The sequence below is a fragment of the Oncorhynchus mykiss genome, chromosome 19 (genome assembly GCF_057628025.1).
Source record: "Oncorhynchus mykiss isolate SJ-2025 chromosome 19, ASM5762802v1, whole genome shotgun sequence".
Lineage (NCBI taxonomy): Eukaryota > Metazoa > Chordata > Actinopteri > Salmoniformes > Salmonidae > Oncorhynchus > Oncorhynchus mykiss.
In genome coordinates, this window is record NC_143040.1 from 36,361,735 (window position 1) to 36,387,937 (window position 26,203).

The 26,203-nt window shown below is 46.2% G+C and overlaps 1 protein-coding gene across 1 annotated transcript in view; it reads right to left on the minus strand.

Annotated features, from left to right (window-relative positions):
- syne1b (spectrin repeat containing, nuclear envelope 1b) overlaps positions 1 to 26,203 on the minus strand; it is a 136,589-nt gene that overhangs the window by 52,529 nt on the left and 57,857 nt on the right. The window contains exons 67-106 of the mRNA XM_090210871.1: positions 25,299 to 25,442; positions 25,001 to 25,165; positions 22,004 to 22,321; positions 21,618 to 21,773; positions 21,234 to 21,404; positions 20,604 to 20,930; positions 18,859 to 19,011; positions 18,478 to 18,645; positions 18,112 to 18,291; positions 17,804 to 17,950; positions 17,451 to 17,576; positions 16,925 to 17,101; positions 15,793 to 16,058; positions 15,034 to 15,283; positions 14,642 to 14,917; positions 12,864 to 14,498; positions 12,433 to 12,606; positions 11,969 to 12,132; positions 11,344 to 11,488; positions 10,887 to 11,105; positions 10,206 to 10,480; positions 9,764 to 9,929; positions 9,494 to 9,649; positions 9,106 to 9,258; positions 8,748 to 8,930; positions 8,316 to 8,453; positions 7,809 to 7,994; positions 7,414 to 7,536; positions 7,157 to 7,339; positions 6,803 to 6,946; positions 6,414 to 6,593; positions 5,986 to 6,111; positions 4,866 to 4,985; positions 4,573 to 4,734; positions 4,164 to 4,358; positions 3,754 to 3,933; positions 2,597 to 2,800; positions 1,747 to 1,878; positions 1,300 to 1,400; positions 953 to 1,106 (exon numbers count right to left, since the gene is read on the minus strand). Coding sequence (XP_090066997.1) covers positions 953 to 1,106; positions 1,300 to 1,400; positions 1,747 to 1,878; positions 2,597 to 2,800; positions 3,754 to 3,933; positions 4,164 to 4,358; positions 4,573 to 4,734; positions 4,866 to 4,985; positions 5,986 to 6,111; positions 6,414 to 6,593; positions 6,803 to 6,946; positions 7,157 to 7,339; positions 7,414 to 7,536; positions 7,809 to 7,994; positions 8,316 to 8,453; positions 8,748 to 8,930; positions 9,106 to 9,258; positions 9,494 to 9,649; positions 9,764 to 9,929; positions 10,206 to 10,480; positions 10,887 to 11,105; positions 11,344 to 11,488; positions 11,969 to 12,132; positions 12,433 to 12,606; positions 12,864 to 14,498; positions 14,642 to 14,917; positions 15,034 to 15,283; positions 15,793 to 16,058; positions 16,925 to 17,101; positions 17,451 to 17,576; positions 17,804 to 17,950; positions 18,112 to 18,291; positions 18,478 to 18,645; positions 18,859 to 19,011; positions 20,604 to 20,930; positions 21,234 to 21,404; positions 21,618 to 21,773; positions 22,004 to 22,321; positions 25,001 to 25,165; positions 25,299 to 25,442 — 8,622 coding nt within the window. The remainder of the gene's footprint in view (positions 1 to 952; positions 1,107 to 1,299; positions 1,401 to 1,746; positions 1,879 to 2,596; positions 2,801 to 3,753; positions 3,934 to 4,163; positions 4,359 to 4,572; positions 4,735 to 4,865; positions 4,986 to 5,985; positions 6,112 to 6,413; positions 6,594 to 6,802; positions 6,947 to 7,156; positions 7,340 to 7,413; positions 7,537 to 7,808; positions 7,995 to 8,315; positions 8,454 to 8,747; positions 8,931 to 9,105; positions 9,259 to 9,493; positions 9,650 to 9,763; positions 9,930 to 10,205; positions 10,481 to 10,886; positions 11,106 to 11,343; positions 11,489 to 11,968; positions 12,133 to 12,432; positions 12,607 to 12,863; positions 14,499 to 14,641; positions 14,918 to 15,033; positions 15,284 to 15,792; positions 16,059 to 16,924; positions 17,102 to 17,450; positions 17,577 to 17,803; positions 17,951 to 18,111; positions 18,292 to 18,477; positions 18,646 to 18,858; positions 19,012 to 20,603; positions 20,931 to 21,233; positions 21,405 to 21,617; positions 21,774 to 22,003; positions 22,322 to 25,000; positions 25,166 to 25,298; positions 25,443 to 26,203) is intronic.

Sequence of the window (26,203 nt, forward strand, 5' to 3'; positions counted from 1 at the left end):
CAGAGAGAACATTTTTGCAATTTTATAACAAATAAATAGCTCCTGAGTGGTGCAGCGGTCTAAGGCACTGTATCTCAGGGCAAGAGGCATCACTACAGTCCCATAAACTTTGATTTGATTTGAGGTTCGAATCGGAAGTCCCATAGGGCGGTGCACAACTGGCCCATCATCATCCGGGTTTGGCCCGGGTAGGCCGTCATTGTAAATAAGAATTTGTTCTTAGCTGACTTGCCTAGTTAAATAAAAGTTCAATAAAAATGTTTAAATAAAAATGCCATGCAACTCTACTCATTTTACCATGGGACAGAGATTTTTTTTCTCCGTTTTAAAGTTAATTTCCTGCAATTCTAAATATTTTTCCATGACTTATGTCATGTTAATATGATATCTGAGTGAGAGTGACTAGCAAAATCAATGTGGGCCCCTGTCATGCCTACTCCTGCTCCCCCTCCCCCTCCCCAGTGCTCGACGTCACCGGTATACTAACCACCCGTCCTGGCAACCATTGTTACGCAGACCTGCTCCCCATCATTACGCACACCTGGACTTCATTATCACTTTGATTACCTTCCCTTTATTTTACCCCTCAGTAGCCTCAGTCATCAGGCAGTATTGGTTTGTTTCCATTCACGTTCTGCAGTCTTCTCATGTTTGGTTTATCTGCATTTATCATTATTAAACTCACCTTCTGCACCTGCTTCCTGACTCCCGACGTATACGTAACAGCGCCCTGGAGGTCAGGGCCCCTGAGCACGTGCCCTGCGTCAGTATTTGGCCATGATTACTACAAGTTTAGATAGCTGGCTAAACTAACTTGCTAACTCTCTGTCATGGCTAATTGAGTGACTATCAGTGACTGACATAACAGAAAAACTGCTGATGCACAACCAAAAATAACTGGTTGTAATCTGGTTTTGGCTGCTGGGATAGGTGTTGACGGTGGGGTCAGTACCGGTTGCTTGTTGTCTTGCTCTAGGGTTTTCTGTAGGAGCTGGAGTTTGGTACTGAGCTCTTTCCTCAGGCTCTCCCACCTCTGTCTCATCTGCTGCTGGGCAGCCCGGGTCTCTCTCTCCTGCAGGAGCTCCGGAGAGAAGGGCTCTGTCATACTGCAGACAAAAGAATAGACGGAATATGATATAACATAAAAACATTACACAGAGGATAAGGCCTATTGGCCTCTGGTAATTCAAAATAAACTGTCAGAACCCTGTGTTGTTGTGTTAAAGTGGATTCACGTTACTACTTTGTAGTAAAGCATCACAAAGGCAGAGCCGTGGATTCACTGTTTCATGGCCATACCTGACACTGCTGGGTGAGGCCTGCTGGATCAGGATCTCCTCTCCTCTACTGGCTACTGACTGGAGCAGCTTCTTTTGCTCTGCTAGCTGCTCCTCCAGCTCCTAAACAACAAGGCACAAACATGACCACTCTTAACAGCAATGACTTCTCTTTGAATGAAGGAAGGAATGAAGGAATGAAGGAATGAAGGAATGAAGGAAGGAAGGAAGGAAGGAAGGAAGGAAGGAAGGAAGGAAAGAAAGAAAGAAAGAAAGAAAGAAAGAAAGAAAGAAAGAAAGAAAGAAAGAAAGAAAGAAAGAAAGAAAGAAAGAAAGAAAGAAGGAAGGAAGGAAGGAAGGAAGGAAGGAAGGAAGGAACGAACACACAAACAACACAAACAAAACAAAGATCCTACACTGGCATGGCAGCAGTAGTGCGATGGTGTGTGTTTGAGAGTGTCTACCCTACCCTCTGTCTCTGGAGGCTGTCCTGGTGATGTTGTGAGCGTGTGGTACGGGCCTGGGCCAGCCAGTCCTGTACACTGGGCCCCGGAGACAGGCTAGAGTCAGACTCATTGTCCTCCTGGTCCTGCAGGAAGCCCTGGTGAAGGACACAAGCAGAGAGAGAATTACTTATGGAAACAATAGTGAGAAAAATGACAAGAGAAATGGTTATTCATGTAAGGATTTGTTTGATTCACATCTTGACAACAAGACCGAACAACCATCAAGGCTGGTGAGGATTACAAGTCATTTGATTATAAGTCAATTCCTTATTTTGATTTTTAAATCTTAAACAATAGAGTGGTTGAAATAATTCAAGCAAATTTGTATGCAATCCAGTTCACCCAATCATATCCCTGCACACATCAGCCACAATAAAGAATAGTTGATGACAAACAGGGACCATGTCAAAGACAGAAGACATTACATTAAAGGCTCAGAACAGACATTACATGTACATGCTTCCTCAATGGGCCTTTCAGCTCCTGAAAAGCATCCCATGCTAGAGTGGCCTGCAGGACAAACAAGGTGAAGGCATAGGCTTTAGCGCTGTGGTCTAACATGATCCAGGAGACCTGGACTTGAACACAGTCAGTCACATAAGCGACCAGGCACCTCAGTAAACACTGTCTGCAGTCAAATTGAAATAATTATTCTAAAGAGGTCTCAGTTTCAGACGCGGAGATGACTGTAGCAGTAGCCAGGTCCCAGATCTACCAGGCTACTAGTACATTCCTCTCCGCAGATAAATCCGGCAGCACCTTTTACTGTAGTAGTAAGCTACAGGGCAGGTATCCAGAAGCAGCCTGACTCACCTGGATGTTGATGTGTTTGTCCTGCAGCATCTTCTGCAGCTCCAGCAGACTTCCCTTCAGCGTCCGCAGCTTCCTGGCCAGCTGCTCAGCGTCCTCCCTCATGTCCATCCGCGTCTCCTGCCTCCCCTCCAGCAACAGACTCTCGCTCCGCATGGTCAGCTCCGACAGGGCCACCACCTTCTGCTCAATCTCCTGCAGCATGTTCTGGAGCAGCAGGAGGAGAGAGGCCATCTCAAACATGGTGCTGGATACCAGGCAGGCCCTGCCCGCAAGGCAGCTTCAGTCAACGGGGCCTCCAGTCCCAGGGTCAGTATAGACCCCTTCAGAAGACCCAGCAGCAGGTCTCTGTAGGTACTGTCCTGCTCTCATTGTAGGTCCACCTCCCTACCAACACCCTCGCCTCCAGCACAGCCCAACACACCAGCACTAATCCTTCACGTCGCATGCTCAAGATCAAAAATATAGATTCACCAAGTGGCCTGGACTGTTGTAGACCCTTGTAATGAAAAGATCCAAAGCTACCACAGATGTCCCATAGTAAATGCTTCCTCAAAGATCCGTGCACAAAGGAGATTCCTCCATATATAGACCCATATCCTGTGTGTGTGTATCGGTAAGTTGAACAGGTTTCAACTCCCCGCCTCCCTCCTCTTGTCAGTTGGTATTCCTACTTGGATATTCTAGCAGGCTGATCCAGCTCCACCACCAACACCAACACCAATCCCTGCAGTCGGAATCTATTAATCTAGCAAATAAGGCCTCCCACCTGAAGACACGGCCCCATGCAGTCACACAGAAGAAGACATCTGCATAATCTGCTTAACTAGACTAGTGTTACAGACGCTTAGGAACCTTACCAGGCCTCTGAAGGCAGCCCTGCCCTCTAACACTGCTGCTAATACTCTTGTTTACTGCTGCCAGGTTCCTACCCCTCCCGGGTGGATCCATATGTGGCAGGCAGAATCAAAAAGGGGAGTTATAGTGGTATTTAATAATTGGATGTTAAATGAGCAGTTGTGTAAAAGGGGAAAACGCATGTGACTCACGGAGGAGCTTTTAAATAAAGGGTCTCGGTCTGCGTTCGTGCATATGGACGTCTGTGCGTATGTGTGTGCGTGGGCGTGAGTAACCGCCAGTAGGGGGCGCTCTGTTCTAACCTGGCAGTCTATGAGCTGCTCCTCCATGTCCTCCTCATCCTCCTTAACGCTCGGCTGGAGGAAGGTTGTGAATGCAGAGCGGGTGCTGAGCAGCCAGTGGTCCATCTGGTCAGCCTGGTCGAGGTAGTGTTGTAAGGCCTGCTCTTGACGCTGCTCCTCTAGATGGTCAGTCGCACGCTCCTGGACAGGGAATCACAAGACACCACATGAAGTAAGGCCAGACACAGCTTGTTGTCATGTTCGTGAACCTCTTGACCCCTCAACAAACATGCTTTTAATGGCCCTCTCGTGATGAGCCTGACCTAAGACACTCAAATACAGCTAAATGAGCATCTGAAGAAGTGGAAGTGCACCTATCCGAACAAAAATATAAAAGAGAGAGAGAAAAGGTATTGGGAGCATCACTGTACCTCCAGAAGCTGTCGTTTCCCTGTGGCCTTCATATGTATGGTGGCCATCCTCTCAGCCAGGACAGTGAGGGTGGACTGCATGGCTAGCCGGTCGGCCGTGTCCGAGTCCACAGCATCAGTACCCAGGTCCTCTGAGAAGCTGGTCTGCAGCTTGTCTATATCCTCCTGCAGACTCTGGATCTCCTCACCCATGACCTGGTAGAGGGAATAACAGTATTTAGTTATGATGGGAAGACATTGAGTCATGAGTATACTGAGATGTTACACAGGATTTCTGCCTCGAGCAGAAATGTTTGTTTTTTGAGCATTTTGAGATGTCAAATAGGATTACTGCCTTGTGGAAATTGGTATCTTGAGCATAGCGGAATGTTACATAAGACTTCCCTAAGCAATACTGATTCTCCCTTACCTGATGGGCTTCCTTATGACTGTCTGTGATCCTGTCAGCCTCCAGTGGCTCGTTGAGTTTGGACTCTAAGGACTCCATCTTAGAGGAGATAGACTGGAGAGAACCCTGGTAGCGCTGCTGCTTCTCCAACGCTTCGTACAGAGTCCTCTGCTTCTCACTGATCTGTAAAGGGAAGGATAGGAACTAGGTAGCAGGCAGACCTCGGCCCAAAAGAATAGTACTTCACAGTTTATTTGTAAATACACTTTCCTAAATAGCCGATGTTAAATGTTTAATCGATATGCATTGAGTACCACATTCTTCAAGGTCTCCCAGGAGCGTTGCAGGTCATCGAAGTTGGCCACAGATTCAAATGTCGGGTCATATAGCTCCTGTATGGGGGCTCTGGTGAGGGTGGCTCGTCCCAATCCCATCTGAAAGAAAACACGAGCAACATATACAGAGAAGTATCACAATGTTACTCGGTGTATAGGTAGGTACACAATAAGGTAAGTGGTCAGGACCTGGTTGCATAAAACACCTTAAATTAAATTCCCCCCTTATCTATTCCCTTAAAGTTTCCTTAACTTTAAGTCAGTTGCACAAAACAGTTTAAGATGAATTCCCCCCTAAAATTATGTGAAAAAGTTAAGGGTGCCCATGAGGTCCATTAACTGCAATGTAAATAGCATTGGTGGAGTTGAATGTTGCTTTCATCTGCTCTGGGTTCCAAAAGAAAAACATCAACCGGCTAGCTACTTACTTTAGCTAGCTAAACAATGGAAAGTGCACAATCCATGGCTACTGAGCTAGATGGCTAGTTAGCTATGTCCTCTGTAAACTAGCTTGACGTACTAGAAAGTAATTTAAAGTTCGGGAAAAAATGTGCTACAAGAAACGGGATTTTATTATCTTCTGGAGCAATTTGGTTATCCTGTCTTGATTGTAGAAGTTCTATGTTGCTATCTCAAAAAATAAAAGCGATCTCTTTGAGGAGAAGTTGTCAGTGAATCAGGCCGTCTCCACGGTAACCAAATACTCTTTTAGCCATACCGGCCTTCAAACTACTGCAAAACCCCTTAACATATGCCCTTACCTAAGGAAATATTTGAGGGGCTCTATGCAACGCCCTTAAACATTTCCCTTAGTTAAGAGGAAATGATTCCTTAAGGTAAACCCTTAAGGGAAACACCTAAGATGTTTTATGTAACTGGGCCCAAGCCCTTAATGGAGAAGTACAGAAGCCTTGCTATGCATTAATCTGTGCTAATGCAATGCATTTAATTTGAGGCATACAGGATGACAGGATATGGAGATGTATCTCATATCTCATGGTTTGCAGCTAGAGTAGAGCGAGAGCAAGAGAGAGAGAGAGAGAAAGAGCTCAGTAGGTGAAACCCGAGTGTGAGTGATGGGAGAGGGAGTGCAACAGACCTGGGAGTGAGTGATGGGAGAGGGGGAGCGACAGACAGGAGGAGAGGAGATCTCACTGTTGGTGCCCTCCTCCCCAGACTCCTCCGTGACAGGGGACAGGAGGGTGTGACAGCGGCCAGCTGTCATCTGATCACACCATAGGATCAGAGTTAGACAGAAGACAAACATAGCATCCAGGTTTTAATCAGAAAACACATGCAGAGAAGATTGTGTGAATTTGTTAAAAGTCCACCACAGAGAGTGGAGTCTTTCAGACAGACATCATGCTAGCTCGAGATTTGATAAAGGGTCACAGGATTAACAGCGGAGTGATTTGCCTGAGTTAGTTAATAAACCAGAAAACCAAAAAAAACATGCTGTACAATTAGTAAACTCGTATCCTTTACCACATCGATAAGCTCGATTGGGGAGGGGAGTTGGCCTCTCACCATGACTACAGAGGGTTTGTGTGTGTCTCCATCCAGGTCCTCCTCAGTAAGCCCCGCCCCCTCCGTGTCACTCACAGTGAGCAGCATGGTGGCGTGCTTGGCCTTCACAGCAAGCATCTTACACTTAGAGTTCAGACTGGCTATCTGCTCCTGGTAACCCTTGATCTTCTGGGCCAGGTCCTGTTAGAAACATCCCGATCACGGTCAGTGGTTATGGTGACAACAGGGGAACAAAGCATCCATATAGTCCTAACATTTTACAGCTTAACTAGTGTCCTTTTTGTTGTTGTTGTTTTTTTTGCTTTGGGTACCTAGTTGTTCCTACCAGCACCTGGACCTAGAGGTTTTCACAATTCTGCATTCCTTTCCATTGGTAATGCTAAAAGTACCTCATGGTGTAGGATCTGAGCCTGCAGCTCCTGGATGTTGCTGGTGGGAATGGGTCGGTCCTGGATGACTCTGTGGGCGTCCTCTATCAGCCCCTGGAGGTGCCTCACCTCCTGCTCATACTGCTCATACTGCACAACAGCCTCCTACAGAAGGGACAAGAAATCAAGGAATGTTGATACTGGTGCACAATGTAGGAGGTCAACTGCTCTTGGCTTGCAGGTGTGGCCAACCGGATTCAAACCGTGACTTTCTGTGTTCCTCAAAACCTAGCCATTAGCTCGGGGGAACTAACACAAGTCTTCAGTCACAGGCAATCGAATGAATTATTCATGATTGTGCTGTGGCCTCCCTACCTGTAGAATGTTGCACTGCTGTATTGCGACATGCTGCAGCTGGCTGGCCTCCTGCTGTAGGCCCAGTGCCGTGCGACAGATAGCCAGGCCAGGCATCACCTCCTCTGGGACGCGCAGGGCGCTCTGACACAGCTGCACCGCCTGCACCTGCTGCTTGAAGCCCTCCATCTCTGACAGAAGACGCTAGGAAAACAGACAGGAGGGAACGTCACATTCTCCGCAGCAGCAGCAGCAGCAGAAGAAGAAGGAGTAACTACCTGTCTCTGGGCCAGTTGTTCCTTGAGACTCTGTCGGGCCAACTCAGGAGATGTCAGTGTAGCTTGGACCTGTTCCAGAGCAACATGTAGGGTCTTCACCTCGTACTCCAGACGCTCCATACTCTGAGAGGACGACACAGGACACACACACAGGTTCATCTCAGAACCCAGAACCAAATCTTCTGAGGGCTAGCTGGCTAGCTAATCAAGTCATGCTAACTGTCTGTCACTACACATAGGTCAATCAATCAAATATATTTGTACGTACAGGTGAGAATAACACTGAGATGCTAAAAGCTATTTGACCGTCTCTGAGACTAACAACAATGCTAGAGTGAAAACAGATGCTAGGCTAAAATGCAAGGTCAGCGCATACAGTATGTCTTTGTCAGTACCTTGGCTGCGTCCTGTAGGCTCTGCAGTCGTGTCCTGATGGTCTGCTGGAGCTCCTCGGTGTTGCGGCTGAGCTCACACACCTGCTGGGACATGTTCTCCGTCTGCAGCACCTCAGATAGCAGATCCACCTTCTCTCCCATGGCCTGCAGGTCCCCATGGAGCTCCCGGGACTCACGCAGCACAGACTGATGGGACAGGGAGGGGAGGGGGAAAGCACAACACAGGCAATGAATGGAATAAGAAGACACTGTTTTTGAAGAAAAAAAGGGCCAACCAGTGATGGATGGACCCTAAGAGGTGCCGGTAAATAAGAAAAGAAGTAACATCCTGGAGGGATAATGATAGGAGACAGGGGAACAGAACCCATGTTTATTTCCTTACACACACAAATACCACCAGTATTGTTGAAGATGGTACAGTGGAAGTGAACAGTGAGAGTTTCATACAGTCTCTATCAGCATTTAAATCCGGTAACTCTACATGTGTTTATTCATGTCTCCACCCACCTGGTACATCCTTATTTGCTCCTGCAGATGAGGGGAGGAGTTCCAGATGATGTTGGCCCTCACCAGGCCCTTGGCTTTCTCCGACCACCTCACTATGAAGTCCAGCATCTCACTGTACTCCTCTAGATGGGCATCGGCCTAGACAGGTGAGATAACAGAGGAATTGAGGAACCAGAGAACAACAGCAGGGAAATGCATACTTTAATGACACTGACAATGTATGGGTAATGTACGTTATGGTATAAATAGCACCTTTAACAATTAAAAGTCAAATGGCCCCATATAAACATTTTGGGCTGGGCAACACAGTACATTAATGCCACCTCTTCAGTGTAACAACAACATTGTTAAAACAACAACAGTGTAACAACAAGACTTCTCATGTATATTGTGTTTCCCCCCCTCAAAACATTTATACAATTGGTTCCTAACCTTTTTGAGCCAGATGGTTCTACACTCGGCCAGTCGGGCAGTGTGGTGGTGGATGTCTCCTAACTTGATTATGGCATCGCTCAGCTGTTTGGCCAAGACGGGGTTCCGTCTGCCGAACTCATGGACCGCAGCATCCAGCTCTGAGAGAGTCCGACGACAGCTCTCCAGGTCATCACAAAGACACTGAGGAGAGGAGAGAAACTCTGGGTTAAACGGACTGACCAAGATAGCAGCTCTGGGTGCTCATTCACTTTTGTATGTATTTCAGTTTACTTCCTGAATTGATTGAATTGACAAGAAATTGACCCCAAACCCTTATTCAGAGTCATATGCATGAGCATCTTCAGCTCCCGCTCACCTTGGTCTCGTCTTTAGCGTGTTCAACATCACTGGCTTTGTCTTTGAGTCTGGTGGAGATGGCTTTCATCTTCTCCGACACGTCATGGATCCTGGAACTGAAGTCCTCCTTGATGTCTCTCGTCTTCTGAATCTCTCTCTCTTTGGATAGAACCTTAAGAAATTCACAAGAGAAAGTACAAACTTAACCCTGTAATAACTTCTCTATTTCTTAACATTTACATTAGTAAAAGATACAGTAGTTGACGTAGTAGACCGGACACAGATTAAGCCTAATCTATTTTATTCGAGATTCTCCATTGAACATGCTTTTTAGTTCATGGCTAGGCTTAATCTGTGTCCAGGAAACTGGCCCAGTGAGAAATAGCAAGCGCAAGATAGTCCGGTACCTGGTCCTCGATGGCCCCCAGTGCAAGCGACACCTCAGCCAGCTGCATGGAGATCTCTGAGGGCAGGATGGTGTACAGGTCCAGATACTTGCTCTGCTGCTGCTCAGCTATCTTATCCAAATGCTGACGGTACCCGATCACATCACTGTGCACCACCTGTACAATACATAAAGGAATTTTGCATTTGCAAAAATGGCAAAAAAGGATGTGATCATGTGTTAGATTGTGTTTACTCAATCTCTAGTTCCATAGGGTTCGTCAGCGGCTTACCTCCAGCTCCTGTAGCAGAGCATCCATATCTGGGGTAGGGTTGAGAAGCAGCTCCCTGGTCTCCTGGATCCAGGCTTTGACCACACTCAGGTTCTTCTCCACCTCCTCTCTATCCCTCAGCTCCATCCCAGCCTGGCTACGCTTGGTACGCGCCTGCTGCAGCAGACTGGTGGAGAGACATAAAACCACTCAGCTCCATTATTCTGTTCCTAAGATATTTGAACTGGAGGGTTGGGAAATACAGAAGACACATTTTCACTTGTAACTAAATGGACAATTATCTCTCTTATTCTGTTCAATGCAAACAACAACTGATCTAATTCCTGAGTTGCCAATCCATCTGTTGTGCAAATGCTAAACATAGGCTCGATTGCCAGACTCATGGAGCTCCACAGCGGCTGTGGGAAGAGACCACGCAAAACCTAACAATCTTGATCCGCACCTTTCCATGCGGTCTTGTACAGCTCTGATCTCCTTGAGACTGGGCAGTTCGTCCTGTTCGGAGGTGGGGGATGGTGAGGGGACCTCCACGTCATGGAGCAGGCTGAGGGCGTACTGACGCAGCAGGGTGAGGGAGGACAGCTCCCTCTCCATGTCCTGGATCAGCAGCTCATGCTGGTCCAACACAGACTGCAAGGTAGCCTTGGAGGCCTTCTCCACAGCACAGTCTATCACACGGCTCTGAAGCTCGTCCACCATGTTCCTCAGCTTCACCATCTGAAAGGAACACAGGCGGGGGAAATCTAGACAGTGTGCTGAACCTGTAATGACTTGTTGATAAAGCATCATTGTTAGCTTCTACTATGGAGTAGTGTACACTCTTTAGAGAACCTTTACGGCAGACAGCAACAAAGGGCATAAGGGGAACAAATAAATAATCCAGCAAGTGCTGATAGTATACTGTTTAGTTCCCTTTCAGTCAGCGGACAGCGGACACAACGGACAGCTATGAGGATTGCACTCTTGTCCCCCTAACTGTGTTGTACCTCGTACCTCGTACCTCCTTAGGGAACAGGAGTTATATTCATGGACTTAGGTTGATATTATGGTCTTCTCCACTGTATATTCGCGAACACACTGTACTCACACTCACAGTCCCATGTTTTTGTGTAGCCTACTATACCTTCTCCCTGAAGGTCCTCCACTCCTGGGCCGTGTCCTCTAGGACCCTCTCCTGCCCTCGTGCTACGCTGCGTAACCGGGTCCAGCGCTGCCACACCGTGGTCATGGAGCGGCTGATGGTGGCCTTGCTGGCGTCACTACCCACCAGCTCCAGCTGGGATGCCTGCTCCTCCAGCCCGGTCAGCTTCTCCTGGAACCCATTCACCATCGACACCAGGGACTGGCAGGGAGGGAGGAGAGGAGGAAATATACACACAAGAGAAGAGTCGCGGTCCGTTCACACATTATGGGTGTTCATAAATAAAGTCTAATCATTACTTCTTTGTGCTTTGATTACTAAAGATGAATGTACAATGACGCCATCATGTGGCTAATTATGCGGCCATTAGCAAAATGTATCAAGTAATGTAAAAGTCAAAACAGAAGAAAATCATTATTTTCCCATGGTCCTCTTTTACCCTATGACTCCTGAGCTTCTCCTCTGCCTCCAGAAAGGTGGCAGCCTTGGCGGTGGAGAACTCAGTCAGCTTCTTCTCTGCCTCGTTCATCAGTTCAATCACTGTCTGCCTCGTCTCCTGGTAGGACTTCCACTGGGCAACACAGCTAGGGACAACACAGGACAGTCAATTTAATTCAATTCCATTCCAACTTTATTGTACCAGTAAGGAAATGCATGGTGCAGCCAAGTATTTACAGAATCATTTTAAGCATTAAGGCCAAGGAGATGTGGTATATGGGCAATATACCACGGCTAGACCACGGCTAGGGGCTGTTCTTATATGCATGACACAATAAAGCCATTGGCTGTGCTATATTGTCCAACCCCTGAGGTACCTTATTGCTATTATAAAACTGGTTAGAATATAATAGCAATAACAGTAAAAAGCTGTCTGTCTGTATTATATTAACACTAAATTGCCCATCTCTGTACCAAGGTCTCTCTCTCTGTATTCAACACTTGTAAAACCATATTGTCCATGCACAAATGGTTTTAAGTCGCTTTGGATGAAAGTGTCCACTAAATGGCATATATTATATGTCCATATTTGGTTACAATTGAACCTTTTCCTTTACTTCCTGTACCTGATCAGGACGTCTTGATGACACTGCAGCTGATCTCGGACCTCCACTCCTCTCTGCTGAGCAGACTCCACACTCAGCCTAAGCTGCTCCTTGGCTGAAGGGTTAACCAGGTTCTCCAGCTGGGGGGGCAGAGCCTCCAACTCCTGCAGGTGGCCCAAGAACTCCTACCACGAGGCACAGGGAGAGAACATGTTAAAGGGAGAAAATAATTAAGTTTATTTTTATTTTTTTAAGGGCACACCAAAAAAATCACTCTTGAATATATGTTGCAATTGAAGCTTTGTTTCAGTTTGCTTTACCTCTTAGCAACATGTCCTAATAGACCACACTTTATTTAGTCCTGACAAAGGCCCAGTTCGTCGAAAACGTCCTATTAAACTAAACACTTTGGGAGCGTTATAACATTGCGCGGATTCATTTTTTGCTCTACATTATCCACCCGGACAAGTTATTGGAGCACCCACCTGCTCCGAGGCCATGATGTCTTCCTGCTGGCGTAGACATTCCTCATAGTTCTCTACGTCCACCCCCAGGCTGGCTAGTTGTAGGAAGGCCACTGCGTCCTCCAGCCACTCACACGCTGACTGCATCCGGAAGTGGTACTTCTGACACAACGCTAAGGCCTGCTCCAGGGTGATCTGGAGAACAGACAGGGAAGGGAAATGGTGAGTATGTGAAGCTAACAATACTAATAGATGTCAACAAACAGGCTATGTTATTGTCACTATTACTCCCTCACAGCGTACAAAAATTCCAGAAACGTTCGCAAAGTTCCCAGATGAAATCCTTCAACTGAGATTTTATAAACACCTAGGAGATTTGGGAAAGTTTCCAGACTTTTGCAACCCCACTCCCTTATATTATAATACATCGAGACAATATGATATCACTTCACCTGTTTGGAGCTCAGAGCCTGTTGGACATCAGCCTGTAGTTTGGCCATCTCCTCCAGGCTCAAGTCAACATGGGCTGGGACCAGCTCATTGGCGCTGGTGTACTTCTGTTTCTCCCTGCTGCTCAGGGCCGCCACGATCCTCAGCCTGGACTGGACCTCTTCCTGCATAATCTGCTGCTTCCTGATCTCCTCCTGGACCTTCTCTACCCTCACATCCACCACCACAGCACAGTCCAGCTCATCCCTGATTTGCTGCAGCCAGTCCAGGGTCCGCTTCACCTCCGTCTCAAAGTCTTTACTCTGGACAAACCTATTCTCACACTCCACTATCAGCTCCCCTACGGCAGACTGCAGGGACTGCAGCTCCTCCTGCCACAAGACCACCTGTTCTCTGGAGGCCTCGTGGGCAGCCTGGTCCAGCTGAGGAGCCAGGTTGTCCATCTGCTCCATGAGTCTAGAAAGATGAGAGCTGGCGCCCTGGAGACTCCCGGCCAGGGCGTGGTAGTTCTTCAGCCTCTCCTCCGCCGACTGAGTCTCTGCATTGACCTTGACCAGCTGTTCTTTGGTAGCCTTCAGCTCTGAGTCTACCTGCATGGCCATGGCCTTGTGGTCCTCGAAGGACTCCAGCGTGTCGTCGAGGTGCTCCACCCGCTGTTCGATGAGCCTCTTGAGCCCATTGTAGAGGCTCACCAGCTGGGTCATCTCTTCAGGCCGCCAGGGTTGACCGGTGCTTCGGAATCCTTCTTTCTTCTGGTTTAGTTCACTGACAGCCAGACCAAGGTTGCTCAGATCAACCTGAAGAGCTTTGTAATCGTTCTGTAAACTGACAACCTCCTCTGTCTGTAGACCGACAGGCTGAGTCCCCAAGTTATGGAACTGCTCCTCAAGCTCCTTCAACGCATTATGTGTTACATCTATGAAGGAGGCATACTCCTTTCTGGATAGAATGGCCTGTTCAATCTTCTCCTGTTTCTCTTTGGCCAGAGCCAGTATGCTATTGTATTGCTGTGGGAGAGCATTGAGTTTCTCGTCCAAGTAACAGTGGTCCACTTCATTCAGAGTGGGAAGGATCTCCTGACCAGCTCTCTGGACGATCAGTAGGAGGTTTTCATATTCCATCGCCTGCTCTACTATCTGCTGGTACTTCAACAGCTGCACGTTCAGCTCCAAGTCACCATTCATGAGGTTAATCTCAGGGAAGGTCACTATGTCTGCCTGTTTCAACCACTGACATGTCTTCTCCAGGTCTGCCTTGAAGTACTTTCTGGAGACAAGCACCTTTTCCAGCTCCTGCAGCCTCTGGCCACACTTCTGCAGGGCCTTCTCAAAGATGTTCTGCAGCTCCTGCAGCTTGGTGAGCATCTCAACCTTCTCGTCCTCGGTGGCGTCCCTCATCAGGTCTCTGCCTTGGGACCACAGGGAGGTCAGTTCGCTCTGGTAGGCCTTTAGGCTGCTCTGGATGTTCCTGCAGGTTCGCACCTGCTTGGCCAGGTCGTCAGGTAGCAGGGCGATGTACTCCTCTGCCTGGGCCTTCTTCTCATTCTGCTGAACCCAGGTGATGGACTGGTTGACAGCCTGCAGGAACTGTGTTCTCTCTGTGAAGGCCTTGCTGAGGTGCTTCCTCCTCTGGGCCACCTTTATTTTATTTACACAATATAGACATGTAAAAACGATAATAGCATGAAAACAGTATAAGCATAAGTTAAACAGGCATGTGCAAGTGTCAGAAACCCAAATAGTATTTTATTTTATTTTTAAACACACAAAAAAACACCCACCTTCACACTGAGTGACTCCACCTCAGCCTGGGTGTCTGAGATGAGCTGCTGCAGGCGCTGGCGCTCGTTGAGCCCCAGGTGAGCCAGGACGCGGTCAGCGTCGGTCATGGCCTGGGCCAGAAGCAGCTGCTTAGCCTCCAGTTCACTGCAGATGCTGAGGTGGTCAAACAGGAAGCTTTGGGACAACTCTGGAGGAGGACTCATCTTCATGGCTTCAGACAGGGCAGGCTGCTGCTCCTCGGCCCACTCCCTGGCCTCCCTCAGACGGGCCTCCACCTGATTAGAATAAAATAGATACTTAATTGCCCATAGGTTAGACCAGAAAGGTGTCTTCTGCCTTTCCCAACACTCCACCCCCCCCCCCCCCCCCCCCCACACACACACACACACACCTGGGCCATGTCCTCCAAGGTCAGCACCGAGTCCTGGATCTTCCTGTCGATGAGGCTCTGCAGCTGGGCCCAACGCTGCTCGAAGTGGCTGATTTGCTCTTTGACCAGCTCTTTATCGTCAAGATTCAGATGGTAGATGACTTTCTGCCTCTGGTCCTTCAGGTCCTCCAGAGTTCCCTTCTGGTCTCTGAGAGCCACGGAAAGTTTTTTCAACGCCTCCAAGTGCTCAGATGAACTTTCAGCATCAGTCCTTGGAGAGAAAAATAATATATTCAATGACTAGATTTCACAATAACAATTTTTCAAAGCTAACACACATTCTAGTGATGAAGAAGTATTTGAGACCCATTGTCATGGTTTTTAGAATGTTGGTACAGCTCCCAAACTCTTAAGCCATGTTACCACTGTCATGGCAACTATGATTATTCAGCTATTCCACATAGAGTCAGTCTTCTATGTGCTCTGGAGACTGATCCCACATCAATATACTTTTGCTATGAAAGGGACCGCTCACTCACTAGCAACCCACATAGCAACAAGACTGGCTGGGATTTGGCCATACAGAACCAAATATATTTTAAGTTGTTGCTTTTTTGTGATTGTTATCAATACATAAAGTAATCACTTTAATAGTGTATTGTGATACTATTACAGGTGAAATCAGAGCAAAGTTATTGCAATACACCCATATTGCATACACTTCTAGTTCCCATCCTGTAGTAACTCAGTTGTGCGTTTCAGATAGATAGATGACCCCACCTGGCCAGGTTGTCCCACTCCTTGGACACCTGCTCAAACAGTGCCTCCATGGCTGTGATGCAGTCGTGGTACTCCTGAGTCCTCTGCAGGTCCTCCTGCCTCTGATCCTTCAGCCTGTTAGCCTGGTGACACAGCTCCAGCCAGGAGTGGCTCAGACGCCCTACTTCCCCATGCTCCGGGCTGGCCTGGCCCTCAGTCAGACGATTCACACTCTCTGTCATCCTGGTTAGGGTGGCTTGTTTACTCTGCAGCTGATTGCTAAACTCCTGTTGGAGAGAGTAGAGAAACATTAATTGGATTTGATCAATGTGCATGTTTTGTCTCATGCTGTGTTAGTGGTTTGTATGTGAGCAACATCCTAAATCGGTGAAACTGAAATTGACAATTACACATTTTCATCTAAATTAAGATTTGTATTTATTAATCTGGCTGATCAGAGAAGTATTTTTAAAGAAGGTAGGGAAGATGGGAGTGCAACCTGGACTCGGGGGTAGACGTAACATAGTAAACAATAATCAGGGTCATTCAAATTAGAATGATATGTTACGTTTGGTATGTAATGTGGATGTCCATCATCCATTTTGTATGAAATGTTACGAATTGCAATTCGAATTATATGTTACGAATTACAATTTGTTGAGGCTAACATTAACTAGGTGGCTAACGTTATCTAGGCTAGTGGTTAGGGTTAGGGGTTAAGGTTAGGAGTTAGGTTAAAAGGTTATGGTTAGGGGAAAGGTTAGCTAACATGCTAAGCAGTTGCAAAGTATCTCAAAAGTAGTAAATAGTTGCAAAGTTGCTAATTAGTTCAACTGCTAAAGTTTTCTGTCATGAGATTCGAACACGCAACCTATGGGTTGCTAGACGTTCACGTTATACGCCGACTAACCACCCTCCTTTCGTTTTTACCTTAAGTAACCTTCTGTCTTATGTAAACATACCAAATGTAACATATCATACTAACATACTAATCCCGGATTTTCGTTTACTATGTTACATCTAGTCTATGAGACCACGCTGGGGAGTGGGACCCTGCTCCCTAAACTTCTTCTTTCTTTGTTAACTCTGCACATTGCAGTCTATGCTCCTATGTGGTTTGTTGGTGACAACGTTTGGACCATAAGATCTCTACCTTGGCCTGGGTGAGCATGTTGTGGGCAATCTTGGTCTCGAGCTCGGCTGGTCTTCTGGAGAGACTGAGGAGCTGCTGCTCCATGTCCTGGAACAGACCAGACAGCTCCTGCTTCTGCTCCTTTATCTCCTTCCAGCCCTCCGACAGCCCCTGGGAGCTAGACATCCTCTCCTCGATCTGTACAGTACACGGTACAGTGTACAACAACATGAAGTATACAGCAGAGCGCACAACAACATGAAGTCAAAGTATTGAACATGGGATTGTTTAATTGTAATACTTTATGTACATCTGCTTTATGATGTCTTTACTGGTTGTTGTATGCCTATTTACAGGCCTACATAATTTCCCGGAACTCTCACGCCCTGAACTAATGTTGTTTTTATTGTGAGAGATTGTGAGAGTAAGGTGTATGAATTACATATGGCAAATACTTGAAACTCATGGTGAAAACCCTGTTGTCAATATGGTAAGGATGATGTGATGATGACCAGAAGTGAATGTACGGTAAGACCAGCCCACACACCGTGTGTTTGACCCGCTGGACCTCAGCAACAGTGACTCTCACAGCATCATCAGATAGGTCACACACAGAACACACCAGGTCCAGGTACGTACTGGCCTGCTCCTGTAGAGCCCTGTAGTGCTTCACCTGTACAGGTAATATGCAAACAAATGTAATCAGCTTGATAAAACATTTTCATTTGTTAATTTCCCCTATTTACCCAGGTTTTCCCATTGAAGCAGAGCCTTCTATTTTCAAATGACCACAAAACTCCAAAATCCTATGGCATAACATTGCCATGAAAAAAAACATTATTGTATCATTTGATTCTCGTTCTCTGCCTATAAAAGAGCAGGGAGCAGTCAGTCAGGAACCTGTTTGAGGGCCTCCTGCAGGCCAGAGGGAGGTTGACAATGCAGCCGGAGCTCCTCATGGACAGTGGAGAGCCAGGTCTGGCACTGCTGCAGAGTGTCCTGGTGACTGACATGTTTCTGCAGCTCCCTGTCAAGACTTTGGTACACCTGATGAAGCAGACACAGACACACAGAGACAAGTGAAGAGATGGAGCCGGTAAGTGAGTAGAGTAGTGTAGCGTAGAGCAGATCAGAGTAGAGTATAGTAGATTAGAGTAGAGCAGAACAGAGCAGGTTAGCTTAGAGTAGAGTGTTAGTATAGTACTCACACGCTGTGCGGTGCTGCAGATGGCTGAGTAACTGTCTCTGGTGCCCTGCTGGTGAGCCTGGACCTGCTGGCTGATCTTAGCCTGGACCTGGTCTGTAGTACAGTTGGACATCAGGTCATCTCCCTTCTCCTTCAGACTGGTCAGGCGCTCCTCGAAGCTAGCTATCTCCTCCATGATTGCCTGAGAAGAAATGTGACAGACAAGGGTTATGATTATAAACCCCAAACTTCTAAATTGCCATTTTAGAATGCTGGTTTAGAACTTCAGAAGCATAATTCCAGTATCACGCAAACAGGTGTTATTGCATAATTTCATTCTCATGGATTCTCATACAGTTCCAATCCATAATTTAATGAATATACTCACCTTGTGCCGAGCTAGTTGCTGTGTGGCCGTCTCCATGCTGCAAGTCTGCATGGAGTCTGAGGTGACCAGCCTACTGGACATCTGAAGGAGCCACTTCTCCACCTCCTGAAGCTCACTGCTGTAGCCCTCATGCTCCTTCACCAACTCCATCAGAGTCTGAACCTGGCCCTGTAAATAGTACAGGATTACTTTTTTTTACCTTATAGACAAAGCTACAGTGGCTGTCTCAGCCACCACATCAATCAGGTAGGACAATGACACATTTTGGTTGCATGCTTTAAGTAGCTAGCTAGTCTGTCACAAGAGACTAGACAACCACAAACCAAGGAAGCTCTCTAATACTTTAAAAGTGAATCATGTGTACTTAAGTAGAACACCTACCCTGGCTGCAGTGCAGAGGTCCTGGTAGTCTGTCTGTAGTCTGCTCATGTTGTCCCTGATGGTAGAGTCGCGGACCGAATCCAGCAGAGCCTCTCCTTTCTCAACCACAGACCTCACTGCTGACTCGTGAGACTGCACTGTCTGCTGGATCGTCTATGTACGAGGAAAAACATCCTTTGAATGTCAATAATGAATCAGTGCTTTTTACAAAGCACACATAGATAAAGTTGAAGTCAGAAGTTTACATACACCTTAGACAAATACGTTTAAACTCAGTTTTTTACAATTCCTGACATTTAATCCCAGTAAAAATTCCCTGTCTTAGGTCAATTAGGATCACCACTTTATTTTAAGAATGTGAAATGTCAGAATAATAGTAGAGATAATTATTTCTTTCAGCTTTTATTTCTTTCATCACATTCCTAGTGGGTCAGAAGTTTGCATTGCCTTTAAATTGTTGAACTTGGGTCAAACGTTTCGGGTAGCCTTCCACAAGCTTCCCACAATAAGTTGGATGAATTTTGGACCATTCCTCCTGACAGGGCTGGTGTAACTGAGTCAGGTTTGTAGGCCTCCTTGCTCGCACACGCTTTTTCAGTTCTGCCCACAAATGTTCTATAGGACTGAGGTCAGGGCTTTGTGATGGCCAGTCCAATACCTTGACTTTGTTGTCCTTAAGCCATTTTGCAACAACTTTGGAAGTATGCTTGAGGTCCTTGTCCATTTGGAAGACGCATTTGCGACCAAGCTTTAACTTCCTGACAGATGTCTTGAGATATTGCTTCAATATATCCACATTTTACATCCTCATGATGCCATCTATTTTGTGAAGTGCACCAGTCCCTCCTGCAGCAAAGCACCCCCACAACATGATGCTTCCACCCCCGTACGGTTGGGATGGTGTTCTTCGGCTTGCAAGCCTCCCCCTTTTTCCTCCAAACATAACGATGGTCATTATGGCTAAACAGTTTTATTTTTGTTTCATCAGACCAGAGGACATTTCTCCAAAAAGTACAATATTTGTCCCCAAGTGCAGTTGCAAACCGTAGTCTGGCGTTTTTATGGCGGTTTTGGAGCAGTGGCTTCTTCCTTGCTGAGCGAGCGGCCTTTCAGGTTACGTCGATATAGAACTTGTTTAACTGTGGATATAGATACTTTTGTACCTGTTTCCTCCAGCATCTTCACAAGGTCATTTGCTGTTGTTCTGGGATTGATTTGCACTTTTGACGGCTGCGTGGTCCCATGGTTTGTACAGATGAACGTGGTACCTTCAGGCGTTTGGAAATTGCTCCCAAGGATGAACCAGACTTGTGGAGATCTACAATTTATTTTCTGAGGTCTTGGCTGATTTCTTTTGATTTTCCCATGATGTCAAGCAAAGAGGCACTGAGTTTGAAGGTCGGCCTTGAAATACATCCACAGGTACACCTCCAATTGACTCAAATGATGTCAATTAGCCTTTTAGAAGCTTCTAAAGCCATGACCTCATTTTGGGGGGGTTTCCAAGCTGTTTAAAGGCAGAGTCAACTTAGTGTATGTAAACTTCTGACCCACTGGAATTGTGATACAGTGAATTATAAGTGAAATAATCTGTCTGTAAACAATTTTTGGAAAAATGACTTGTGTCATGCACAAAGTAGATGTCCTAACTGACTTGCCAAAACTATAGTTTTAACAAGTTTTAATGACTCCAACCTAAATGTATGTAAACTTCCGACTCCAACTGTAGATAGATCTGTTCATACCTTGTATTTGGCTAACTGGGCCTTCTTCTGATAGAGCTCAGCTTTGGGTTCAACAGGCATCCCTAGCAGAGCCTTGGTCTCTGTGAGCCACTGAGCCTGGGCCTTGTACTTGTCCAGGAAGTCTTTGGAAAGGGAGATGCATTTCTCCAGCGAGCTGTGTTCAGTGCGTAGCCCAACCATCAGGCCCTCTAGCTGGGAGAGATGGGCGTCCACCTCCTCCCTCAGCTGGTCTGCCTCTGGTTCCTCCAGGAAGGCCATGGCTCGCTCCGTCTTCTCACGCATCGTCCTCAGGAAGCTGTGGCCCTGCTCCATGTCACCCTGCAGAACCTAGAGGACAGACACACATATACATAGAAAGAAAGCAGAAACCATTATGCCTGGGACCATAACGTTCTTAGAGGATGAAGCAAAGCAAAGGGAGTTAAAGCCTTGGGAGTGTCACTGCAATGCTAAAACACACTAGGTCCGCACTCACAAGTAGTTCAAAAGAGCTTACTTTTGCTACGCTAACAGTTGTTGTCTACCAACTAAGTCACTTGAGGCATGGCTTCCATTTAGCTGAAGCTCAGACTGTAGTCTCTCTTATGCCAGGCTCAAGGCAGCGGCTGTAAGAGGAGACTATAACTGTACCTCCAGTTTCTTCTTCTTCCTCTCCATGGTAACACGGTCCACTACGTCGATGCTGATGGCCACGGTGCTGAAGTTGTTCTTAGCAGAGCTCAGCCAATCAGAGAAGGTACTGAACACACTCTGGGCCTCCTCTATGCAATACACCTCCTCCTGCAGCTGCTTGATGCTCTCCTACGTCATCAACACAGACATTTTAGGAAAAAGCGAGAGACAGAATTGTCAGATCTTGCACTTTGGTTTCAGAGCTTTGTGAGTGCAAAGTGTTGCTGAGCAGAAGGTCCCAGGTCCGTGCCCAGGTCAGGACAGGGATGAAATCTACTGTGTTACATGTGGTTGTATGTGTCAGTGTGTGTGTGTGTGTGCGCATCTTTAAGTGTTCCATACCAGTAGGTGCAGTAGCAGGGCGTGGTAGCGGGCGGTGAGCTGGGTAGCTCTAGTGCTGACCCGGCTGCTGATGTGTGTCTCGTCCAACACTTGCTGGGCTAGAACACTCAGACCCTCCACCTCCTCCTGGTACACCAGCACTTCCTCCTGACAACCCTATATACAGAGAAACACATATAAATATGGCATATAATTTATTGAAACACAAGGGCACTGAAGGAGGAAGATGCGGAGGAGGAGGATGAGGAGGAGGAGAAGGCTACATGCTACCCCTTACTGCATAACGCACACAGACAAGACTGTGTAACTACTAATATAACAATAATCAACATCACCATTCATGTCACTTAGTGTTTCACAGCAATCTACTCTGAACCACTGCTGACCTTAATTAGTTGCAGCTGAGCGTCCTTGGTGGCGCGGTCTGACCTCCGATGGCTTCGTAGTTGACCTTTGCTCTCCATGCTCTTCAGCCAGCTGTCCAGACGCTGAAACTTCTGCTCCATCTGGCGGAGCTTGGCCAGGGCACTGTTGAGCTGGCCCCTGGTGTCTCCCAGCCTCCCCTGGTACAACCGCCAGTCTTGCTGCACAGTCTCCAGGACCCGGTCCTCGATCTGAGGGACCCCCCATGGCACAACCTGGTCTCTACTGTCTAGCAGAGTGTTGAGCAGGGCCTGGCCCTCCGTGCACTGGAGTTGTAGCTCCTGGGAATGAAGGCAGAGAGCCAGCTGTCATTATTTACACTGGCCATTACGAAATATTACTGGACATTCAAGCGCCATTATACTGTACATCTTGCGCCAACAGGCAAAGATATACATTTTTCCCAATGCTGAACAACATCTGACTAACCCATTGAACTGCTTGCTATCAATACTATCTGATGTTGTTCGCATGTTCAGGTAAAAAGACACAAAAAGAGCATAATATATAAGTTTGGACACACCTACTCATTAAAGGGTTTTTCTTTTTTTAAACTATTTTCTAGATTGTAGAACAATAGTGAAGACATCAAAACTATGAAATAACACATACAGAATCATGTAGTAACCAAAAAAATGTTAAACAAATAAAAGTATATTTGAGATTTGAGATTCTTCAAAGTAGCCACCCTTTGCCTTGATGACAGCTTTGCACACTCTTGGCATTCTCTCAACCAGCTTCATGAGATAGTCACCTGGAATGCATTTCATTATACCTACAGCCTTACTTCACACATCCCACGGTCTCTGCATACAATATAGCTGATTACACGCATGCACCACTCAATCTGATCGCACGCACAAACTACCTCACTCTGTTGCTCACATGCCCTTGTCCACAACCCTGTTCTCATTATCCTCCGCCTCGACCAGCCTAAATCCTAGCTAAGCCATAATAATCACCGCATTTGATGAGAAATCTTCCTCGCTTGGTGACGAGGCAGGCATCTGTAGGCTACATGTCCATTGGTGATCAATTAAATACATTTTTTTAAATGAAGTAAAAGGATGTCAGCCTTTCCCGGCCTTTGCCGTGGTCGGCATATCTAATATATGCTCATACCCCGCTCTCACTTTTTGTATGCCACTATTGTATCAAATACACCGGATTAAGAGCCTCAGTTTTCCCGCCCTATCTCACACATGCAGCCCCTCAGACAGGCTAATACCAAAGCCAGAAAATAATAAGTGTAATATAGATGATAATAATAATTATACAATCACTAATACTATACATACTCACTGCTACTACTATAGGAAGAAAAATGTATAAAGCCTCAAATGAAGCAGAAATTGCGGTATTGATACAATGAGGGGTGTAGAGAATAGCGGCAAAATACAACAGTCAAATTCTAGAACAGCAGCATAGAATTCCTGCACCGTGTGCAAAAATGACTCTCACTGTAAGAGCTGTTGTTAATATTTAGAATCTACACGTCAAAAGGTTAATGTGTTTGAGCCAATCAGTTATGTTGTGACAAGGTAGGGGTGGTATACAGAAGATAGCCCTATTTGGTAAAAGACCAAGTCCATGTTATGGCACAAACAGCTCAAATAAGCAAAGAGAAATTACATCATTACTTGAAGACATGAAGGTCAGTCAATGCGGAAAATTTGAACTTTGAACGTTTCTTCAAGTGCAGTCGCAAAAACCATCAAGCGCTGTGATGAAACTGGCTCTCGTGAAGATTGCCACAGGAAAATAAGATCCAGAGTTACCACTGCTGCAGAGGATACGTTTATTAGAGTTAACTGCACCTCAGATTGAGGCCAAATAAATGCTTCACAGAGTTCAAGTCAACATCAACTGTTCAGAGGAAACTGCATGATTCAGGCCTTCATGGTCGAATTGCTGCAAAGAAACCAAGACTAAAGGACACCAATAAGAATAAGAAGACTTGCTTGGGCCAAGAAACACGAGCAATGGACATTAGACCGGTGGAAATCTGTCCTTTGTTCTGATGAGTCCAAATGTGAGATTTTTGGTTCCAGCTGCCGGGTCTTTGTGAGACGCAGAGTAGGTGAACGGATGATCTCCGCATGTGTGGTTCCTACCGTGAAGCATGGAGGAGGAGGTGTGATGGTGCTTTGCTGGTGACACTGTTTGTGATTTTTTTAGAATTCAAGGCACACTTAGCTTGGCTACCAACCCATCCCATTTGGTTTGCGCTTAGTGGAAATATAATTTGTTTTCGAACAGGACAATGACCCAAAACACAGCCCCAGGCTGTGTAAAGGCTATTTGACCAAGAAGGAGAGTGATGGACTGCTGCATCAGATGACCTGACCTCCACAATCACCCGACCTCAACCCAATTGAGATGGTTTGGGATGAGTTGGACCGCAGAGTGAAGGAAAAGCAAACATCAAGTGCTCAGCATATGTGGGAACTCCTTCAAGACTGTTGGAAAAACATTCCTCATTAATCTGGTTGAGAATCCCAAAAGTGTGCAAAGCTACAGGGCAAAGGGTGGCAACTGACATGATTCCTTATTTTCCTTCATAATGTCCTTAAATAAATCTTCAAAAAGTTCTTAAAAGGTGATGTTTTGGTGCCTTTAGGGCAATTCATAAAGCTGATTGAGGACCTTATTCCTGATGAATGTGTTTTTTGACCGTGCTTTGCTTTCTGCTTGCATTTTGTATTTATATTGATGTGTGTATTTTCTGTAATTCATGTAATTCAGGTCTCAGTATGACTCCCTGATAAAATAAAGGTTAAATTTAAAAAATCACATTTCCCATCAACTGTCAATAATAATGAGTAGTATAGCTGAACGTGGGTCCCTTGGCTTTACCCAGGTTGGTAGTTTTGTCTCTCATCTCGGAGAATGAGAGACATGGGAAAAGCCACTTTTCTTTGGCTATGTATCTGGAGGTAGCAGTATGTTCTTGTTCTGACCTGTAGTTTCTGAAGTGTCTCCTCCAGCGTTTCCACATCCCCCTCTAGCTGTGTGTAGCAGCCCAGCTTCTCCTGCTCCTGCTCCAGCCAAGCCTCAAACACATGCAGGCCTCTCTGGTACTCCTGGTGGGCCTGCACAAGCTCCTCTGCTTTCCCCATCGTACTCTGACAACACAATAACAATGACGTGCATTACAGACATGCAACTACTACTATTTTTGTTCATTCTAATGCATAGGAGGAACAACATAAGTCTGACACTCTATATACTCTATATACGCCAAGGTACTCTATATACCTTGGCGTTGTCCTTGACGGTGTTGTATCGTTCCTGCAGGTCTTGGAGCTCTAGCTGTGTGACGTAATGTTCGGCCATGTTGGCTCCCTTCATAGTGATGGTGTCCAGCAGACTGCTGTGGCTCAGCACCTCCTCATAGAGAAGCTAAAACAAACACAACATAGCTCAGGGTTAATGTGCATGTTTCTACTGTACTTAAACCACAGCATGATACAGGGTTAGGTTACTTCTTGTTAAAACCAAATATATAGGAGACTGGCATTTTGAGACTTTTTAAGGCAGAGGCACCCGACAAGGATGTCTTCTTTCACCGTTATAATTTGCACTGTCTGAAGCTGAAACAAACAATGGCATTTCACAGGGTTAAGGTTCTGTAACGATCGTCTTCGGGAGAAAGTGAGGAGGACCAAGGTGCAGAGTGGTAAGTGTTAATGTCTTTTTTAATAAACAAACAGAACACTGGAACAAAACAAAACGAAACAGTACCATGTGGCCCAAACACACGGAAACAAACACCAACAAACCAAAAGTGAAACCCATGCTACCTAAGTATGATTCTCAATCAGGGACAACAATTGACAGCCGCCTCTGATTGAGAACCATACTAGGCCAAACTCAAAAACCAACATAGAAAAACAAACATAGACTGCCCACCCCAACCATACTAAAACAAAGACAAAAACAAAGGAACTAAGGTCAGAACGTGACAGGTCCTACCTCTTGATAAAACTAAAGATGTTTGAGAAGCACTTTGTGACCAATCATTACCAAGGTCACATTACCCAAATGTTTTTATAAGACAGAGGCACATGACATGTCTTTTTTACCATTATTATTTGCACTGGCACCATACATGAGTCCCTCTTTTACTGTTATTATTTGAAATCCCATTTCCCATCAACTGT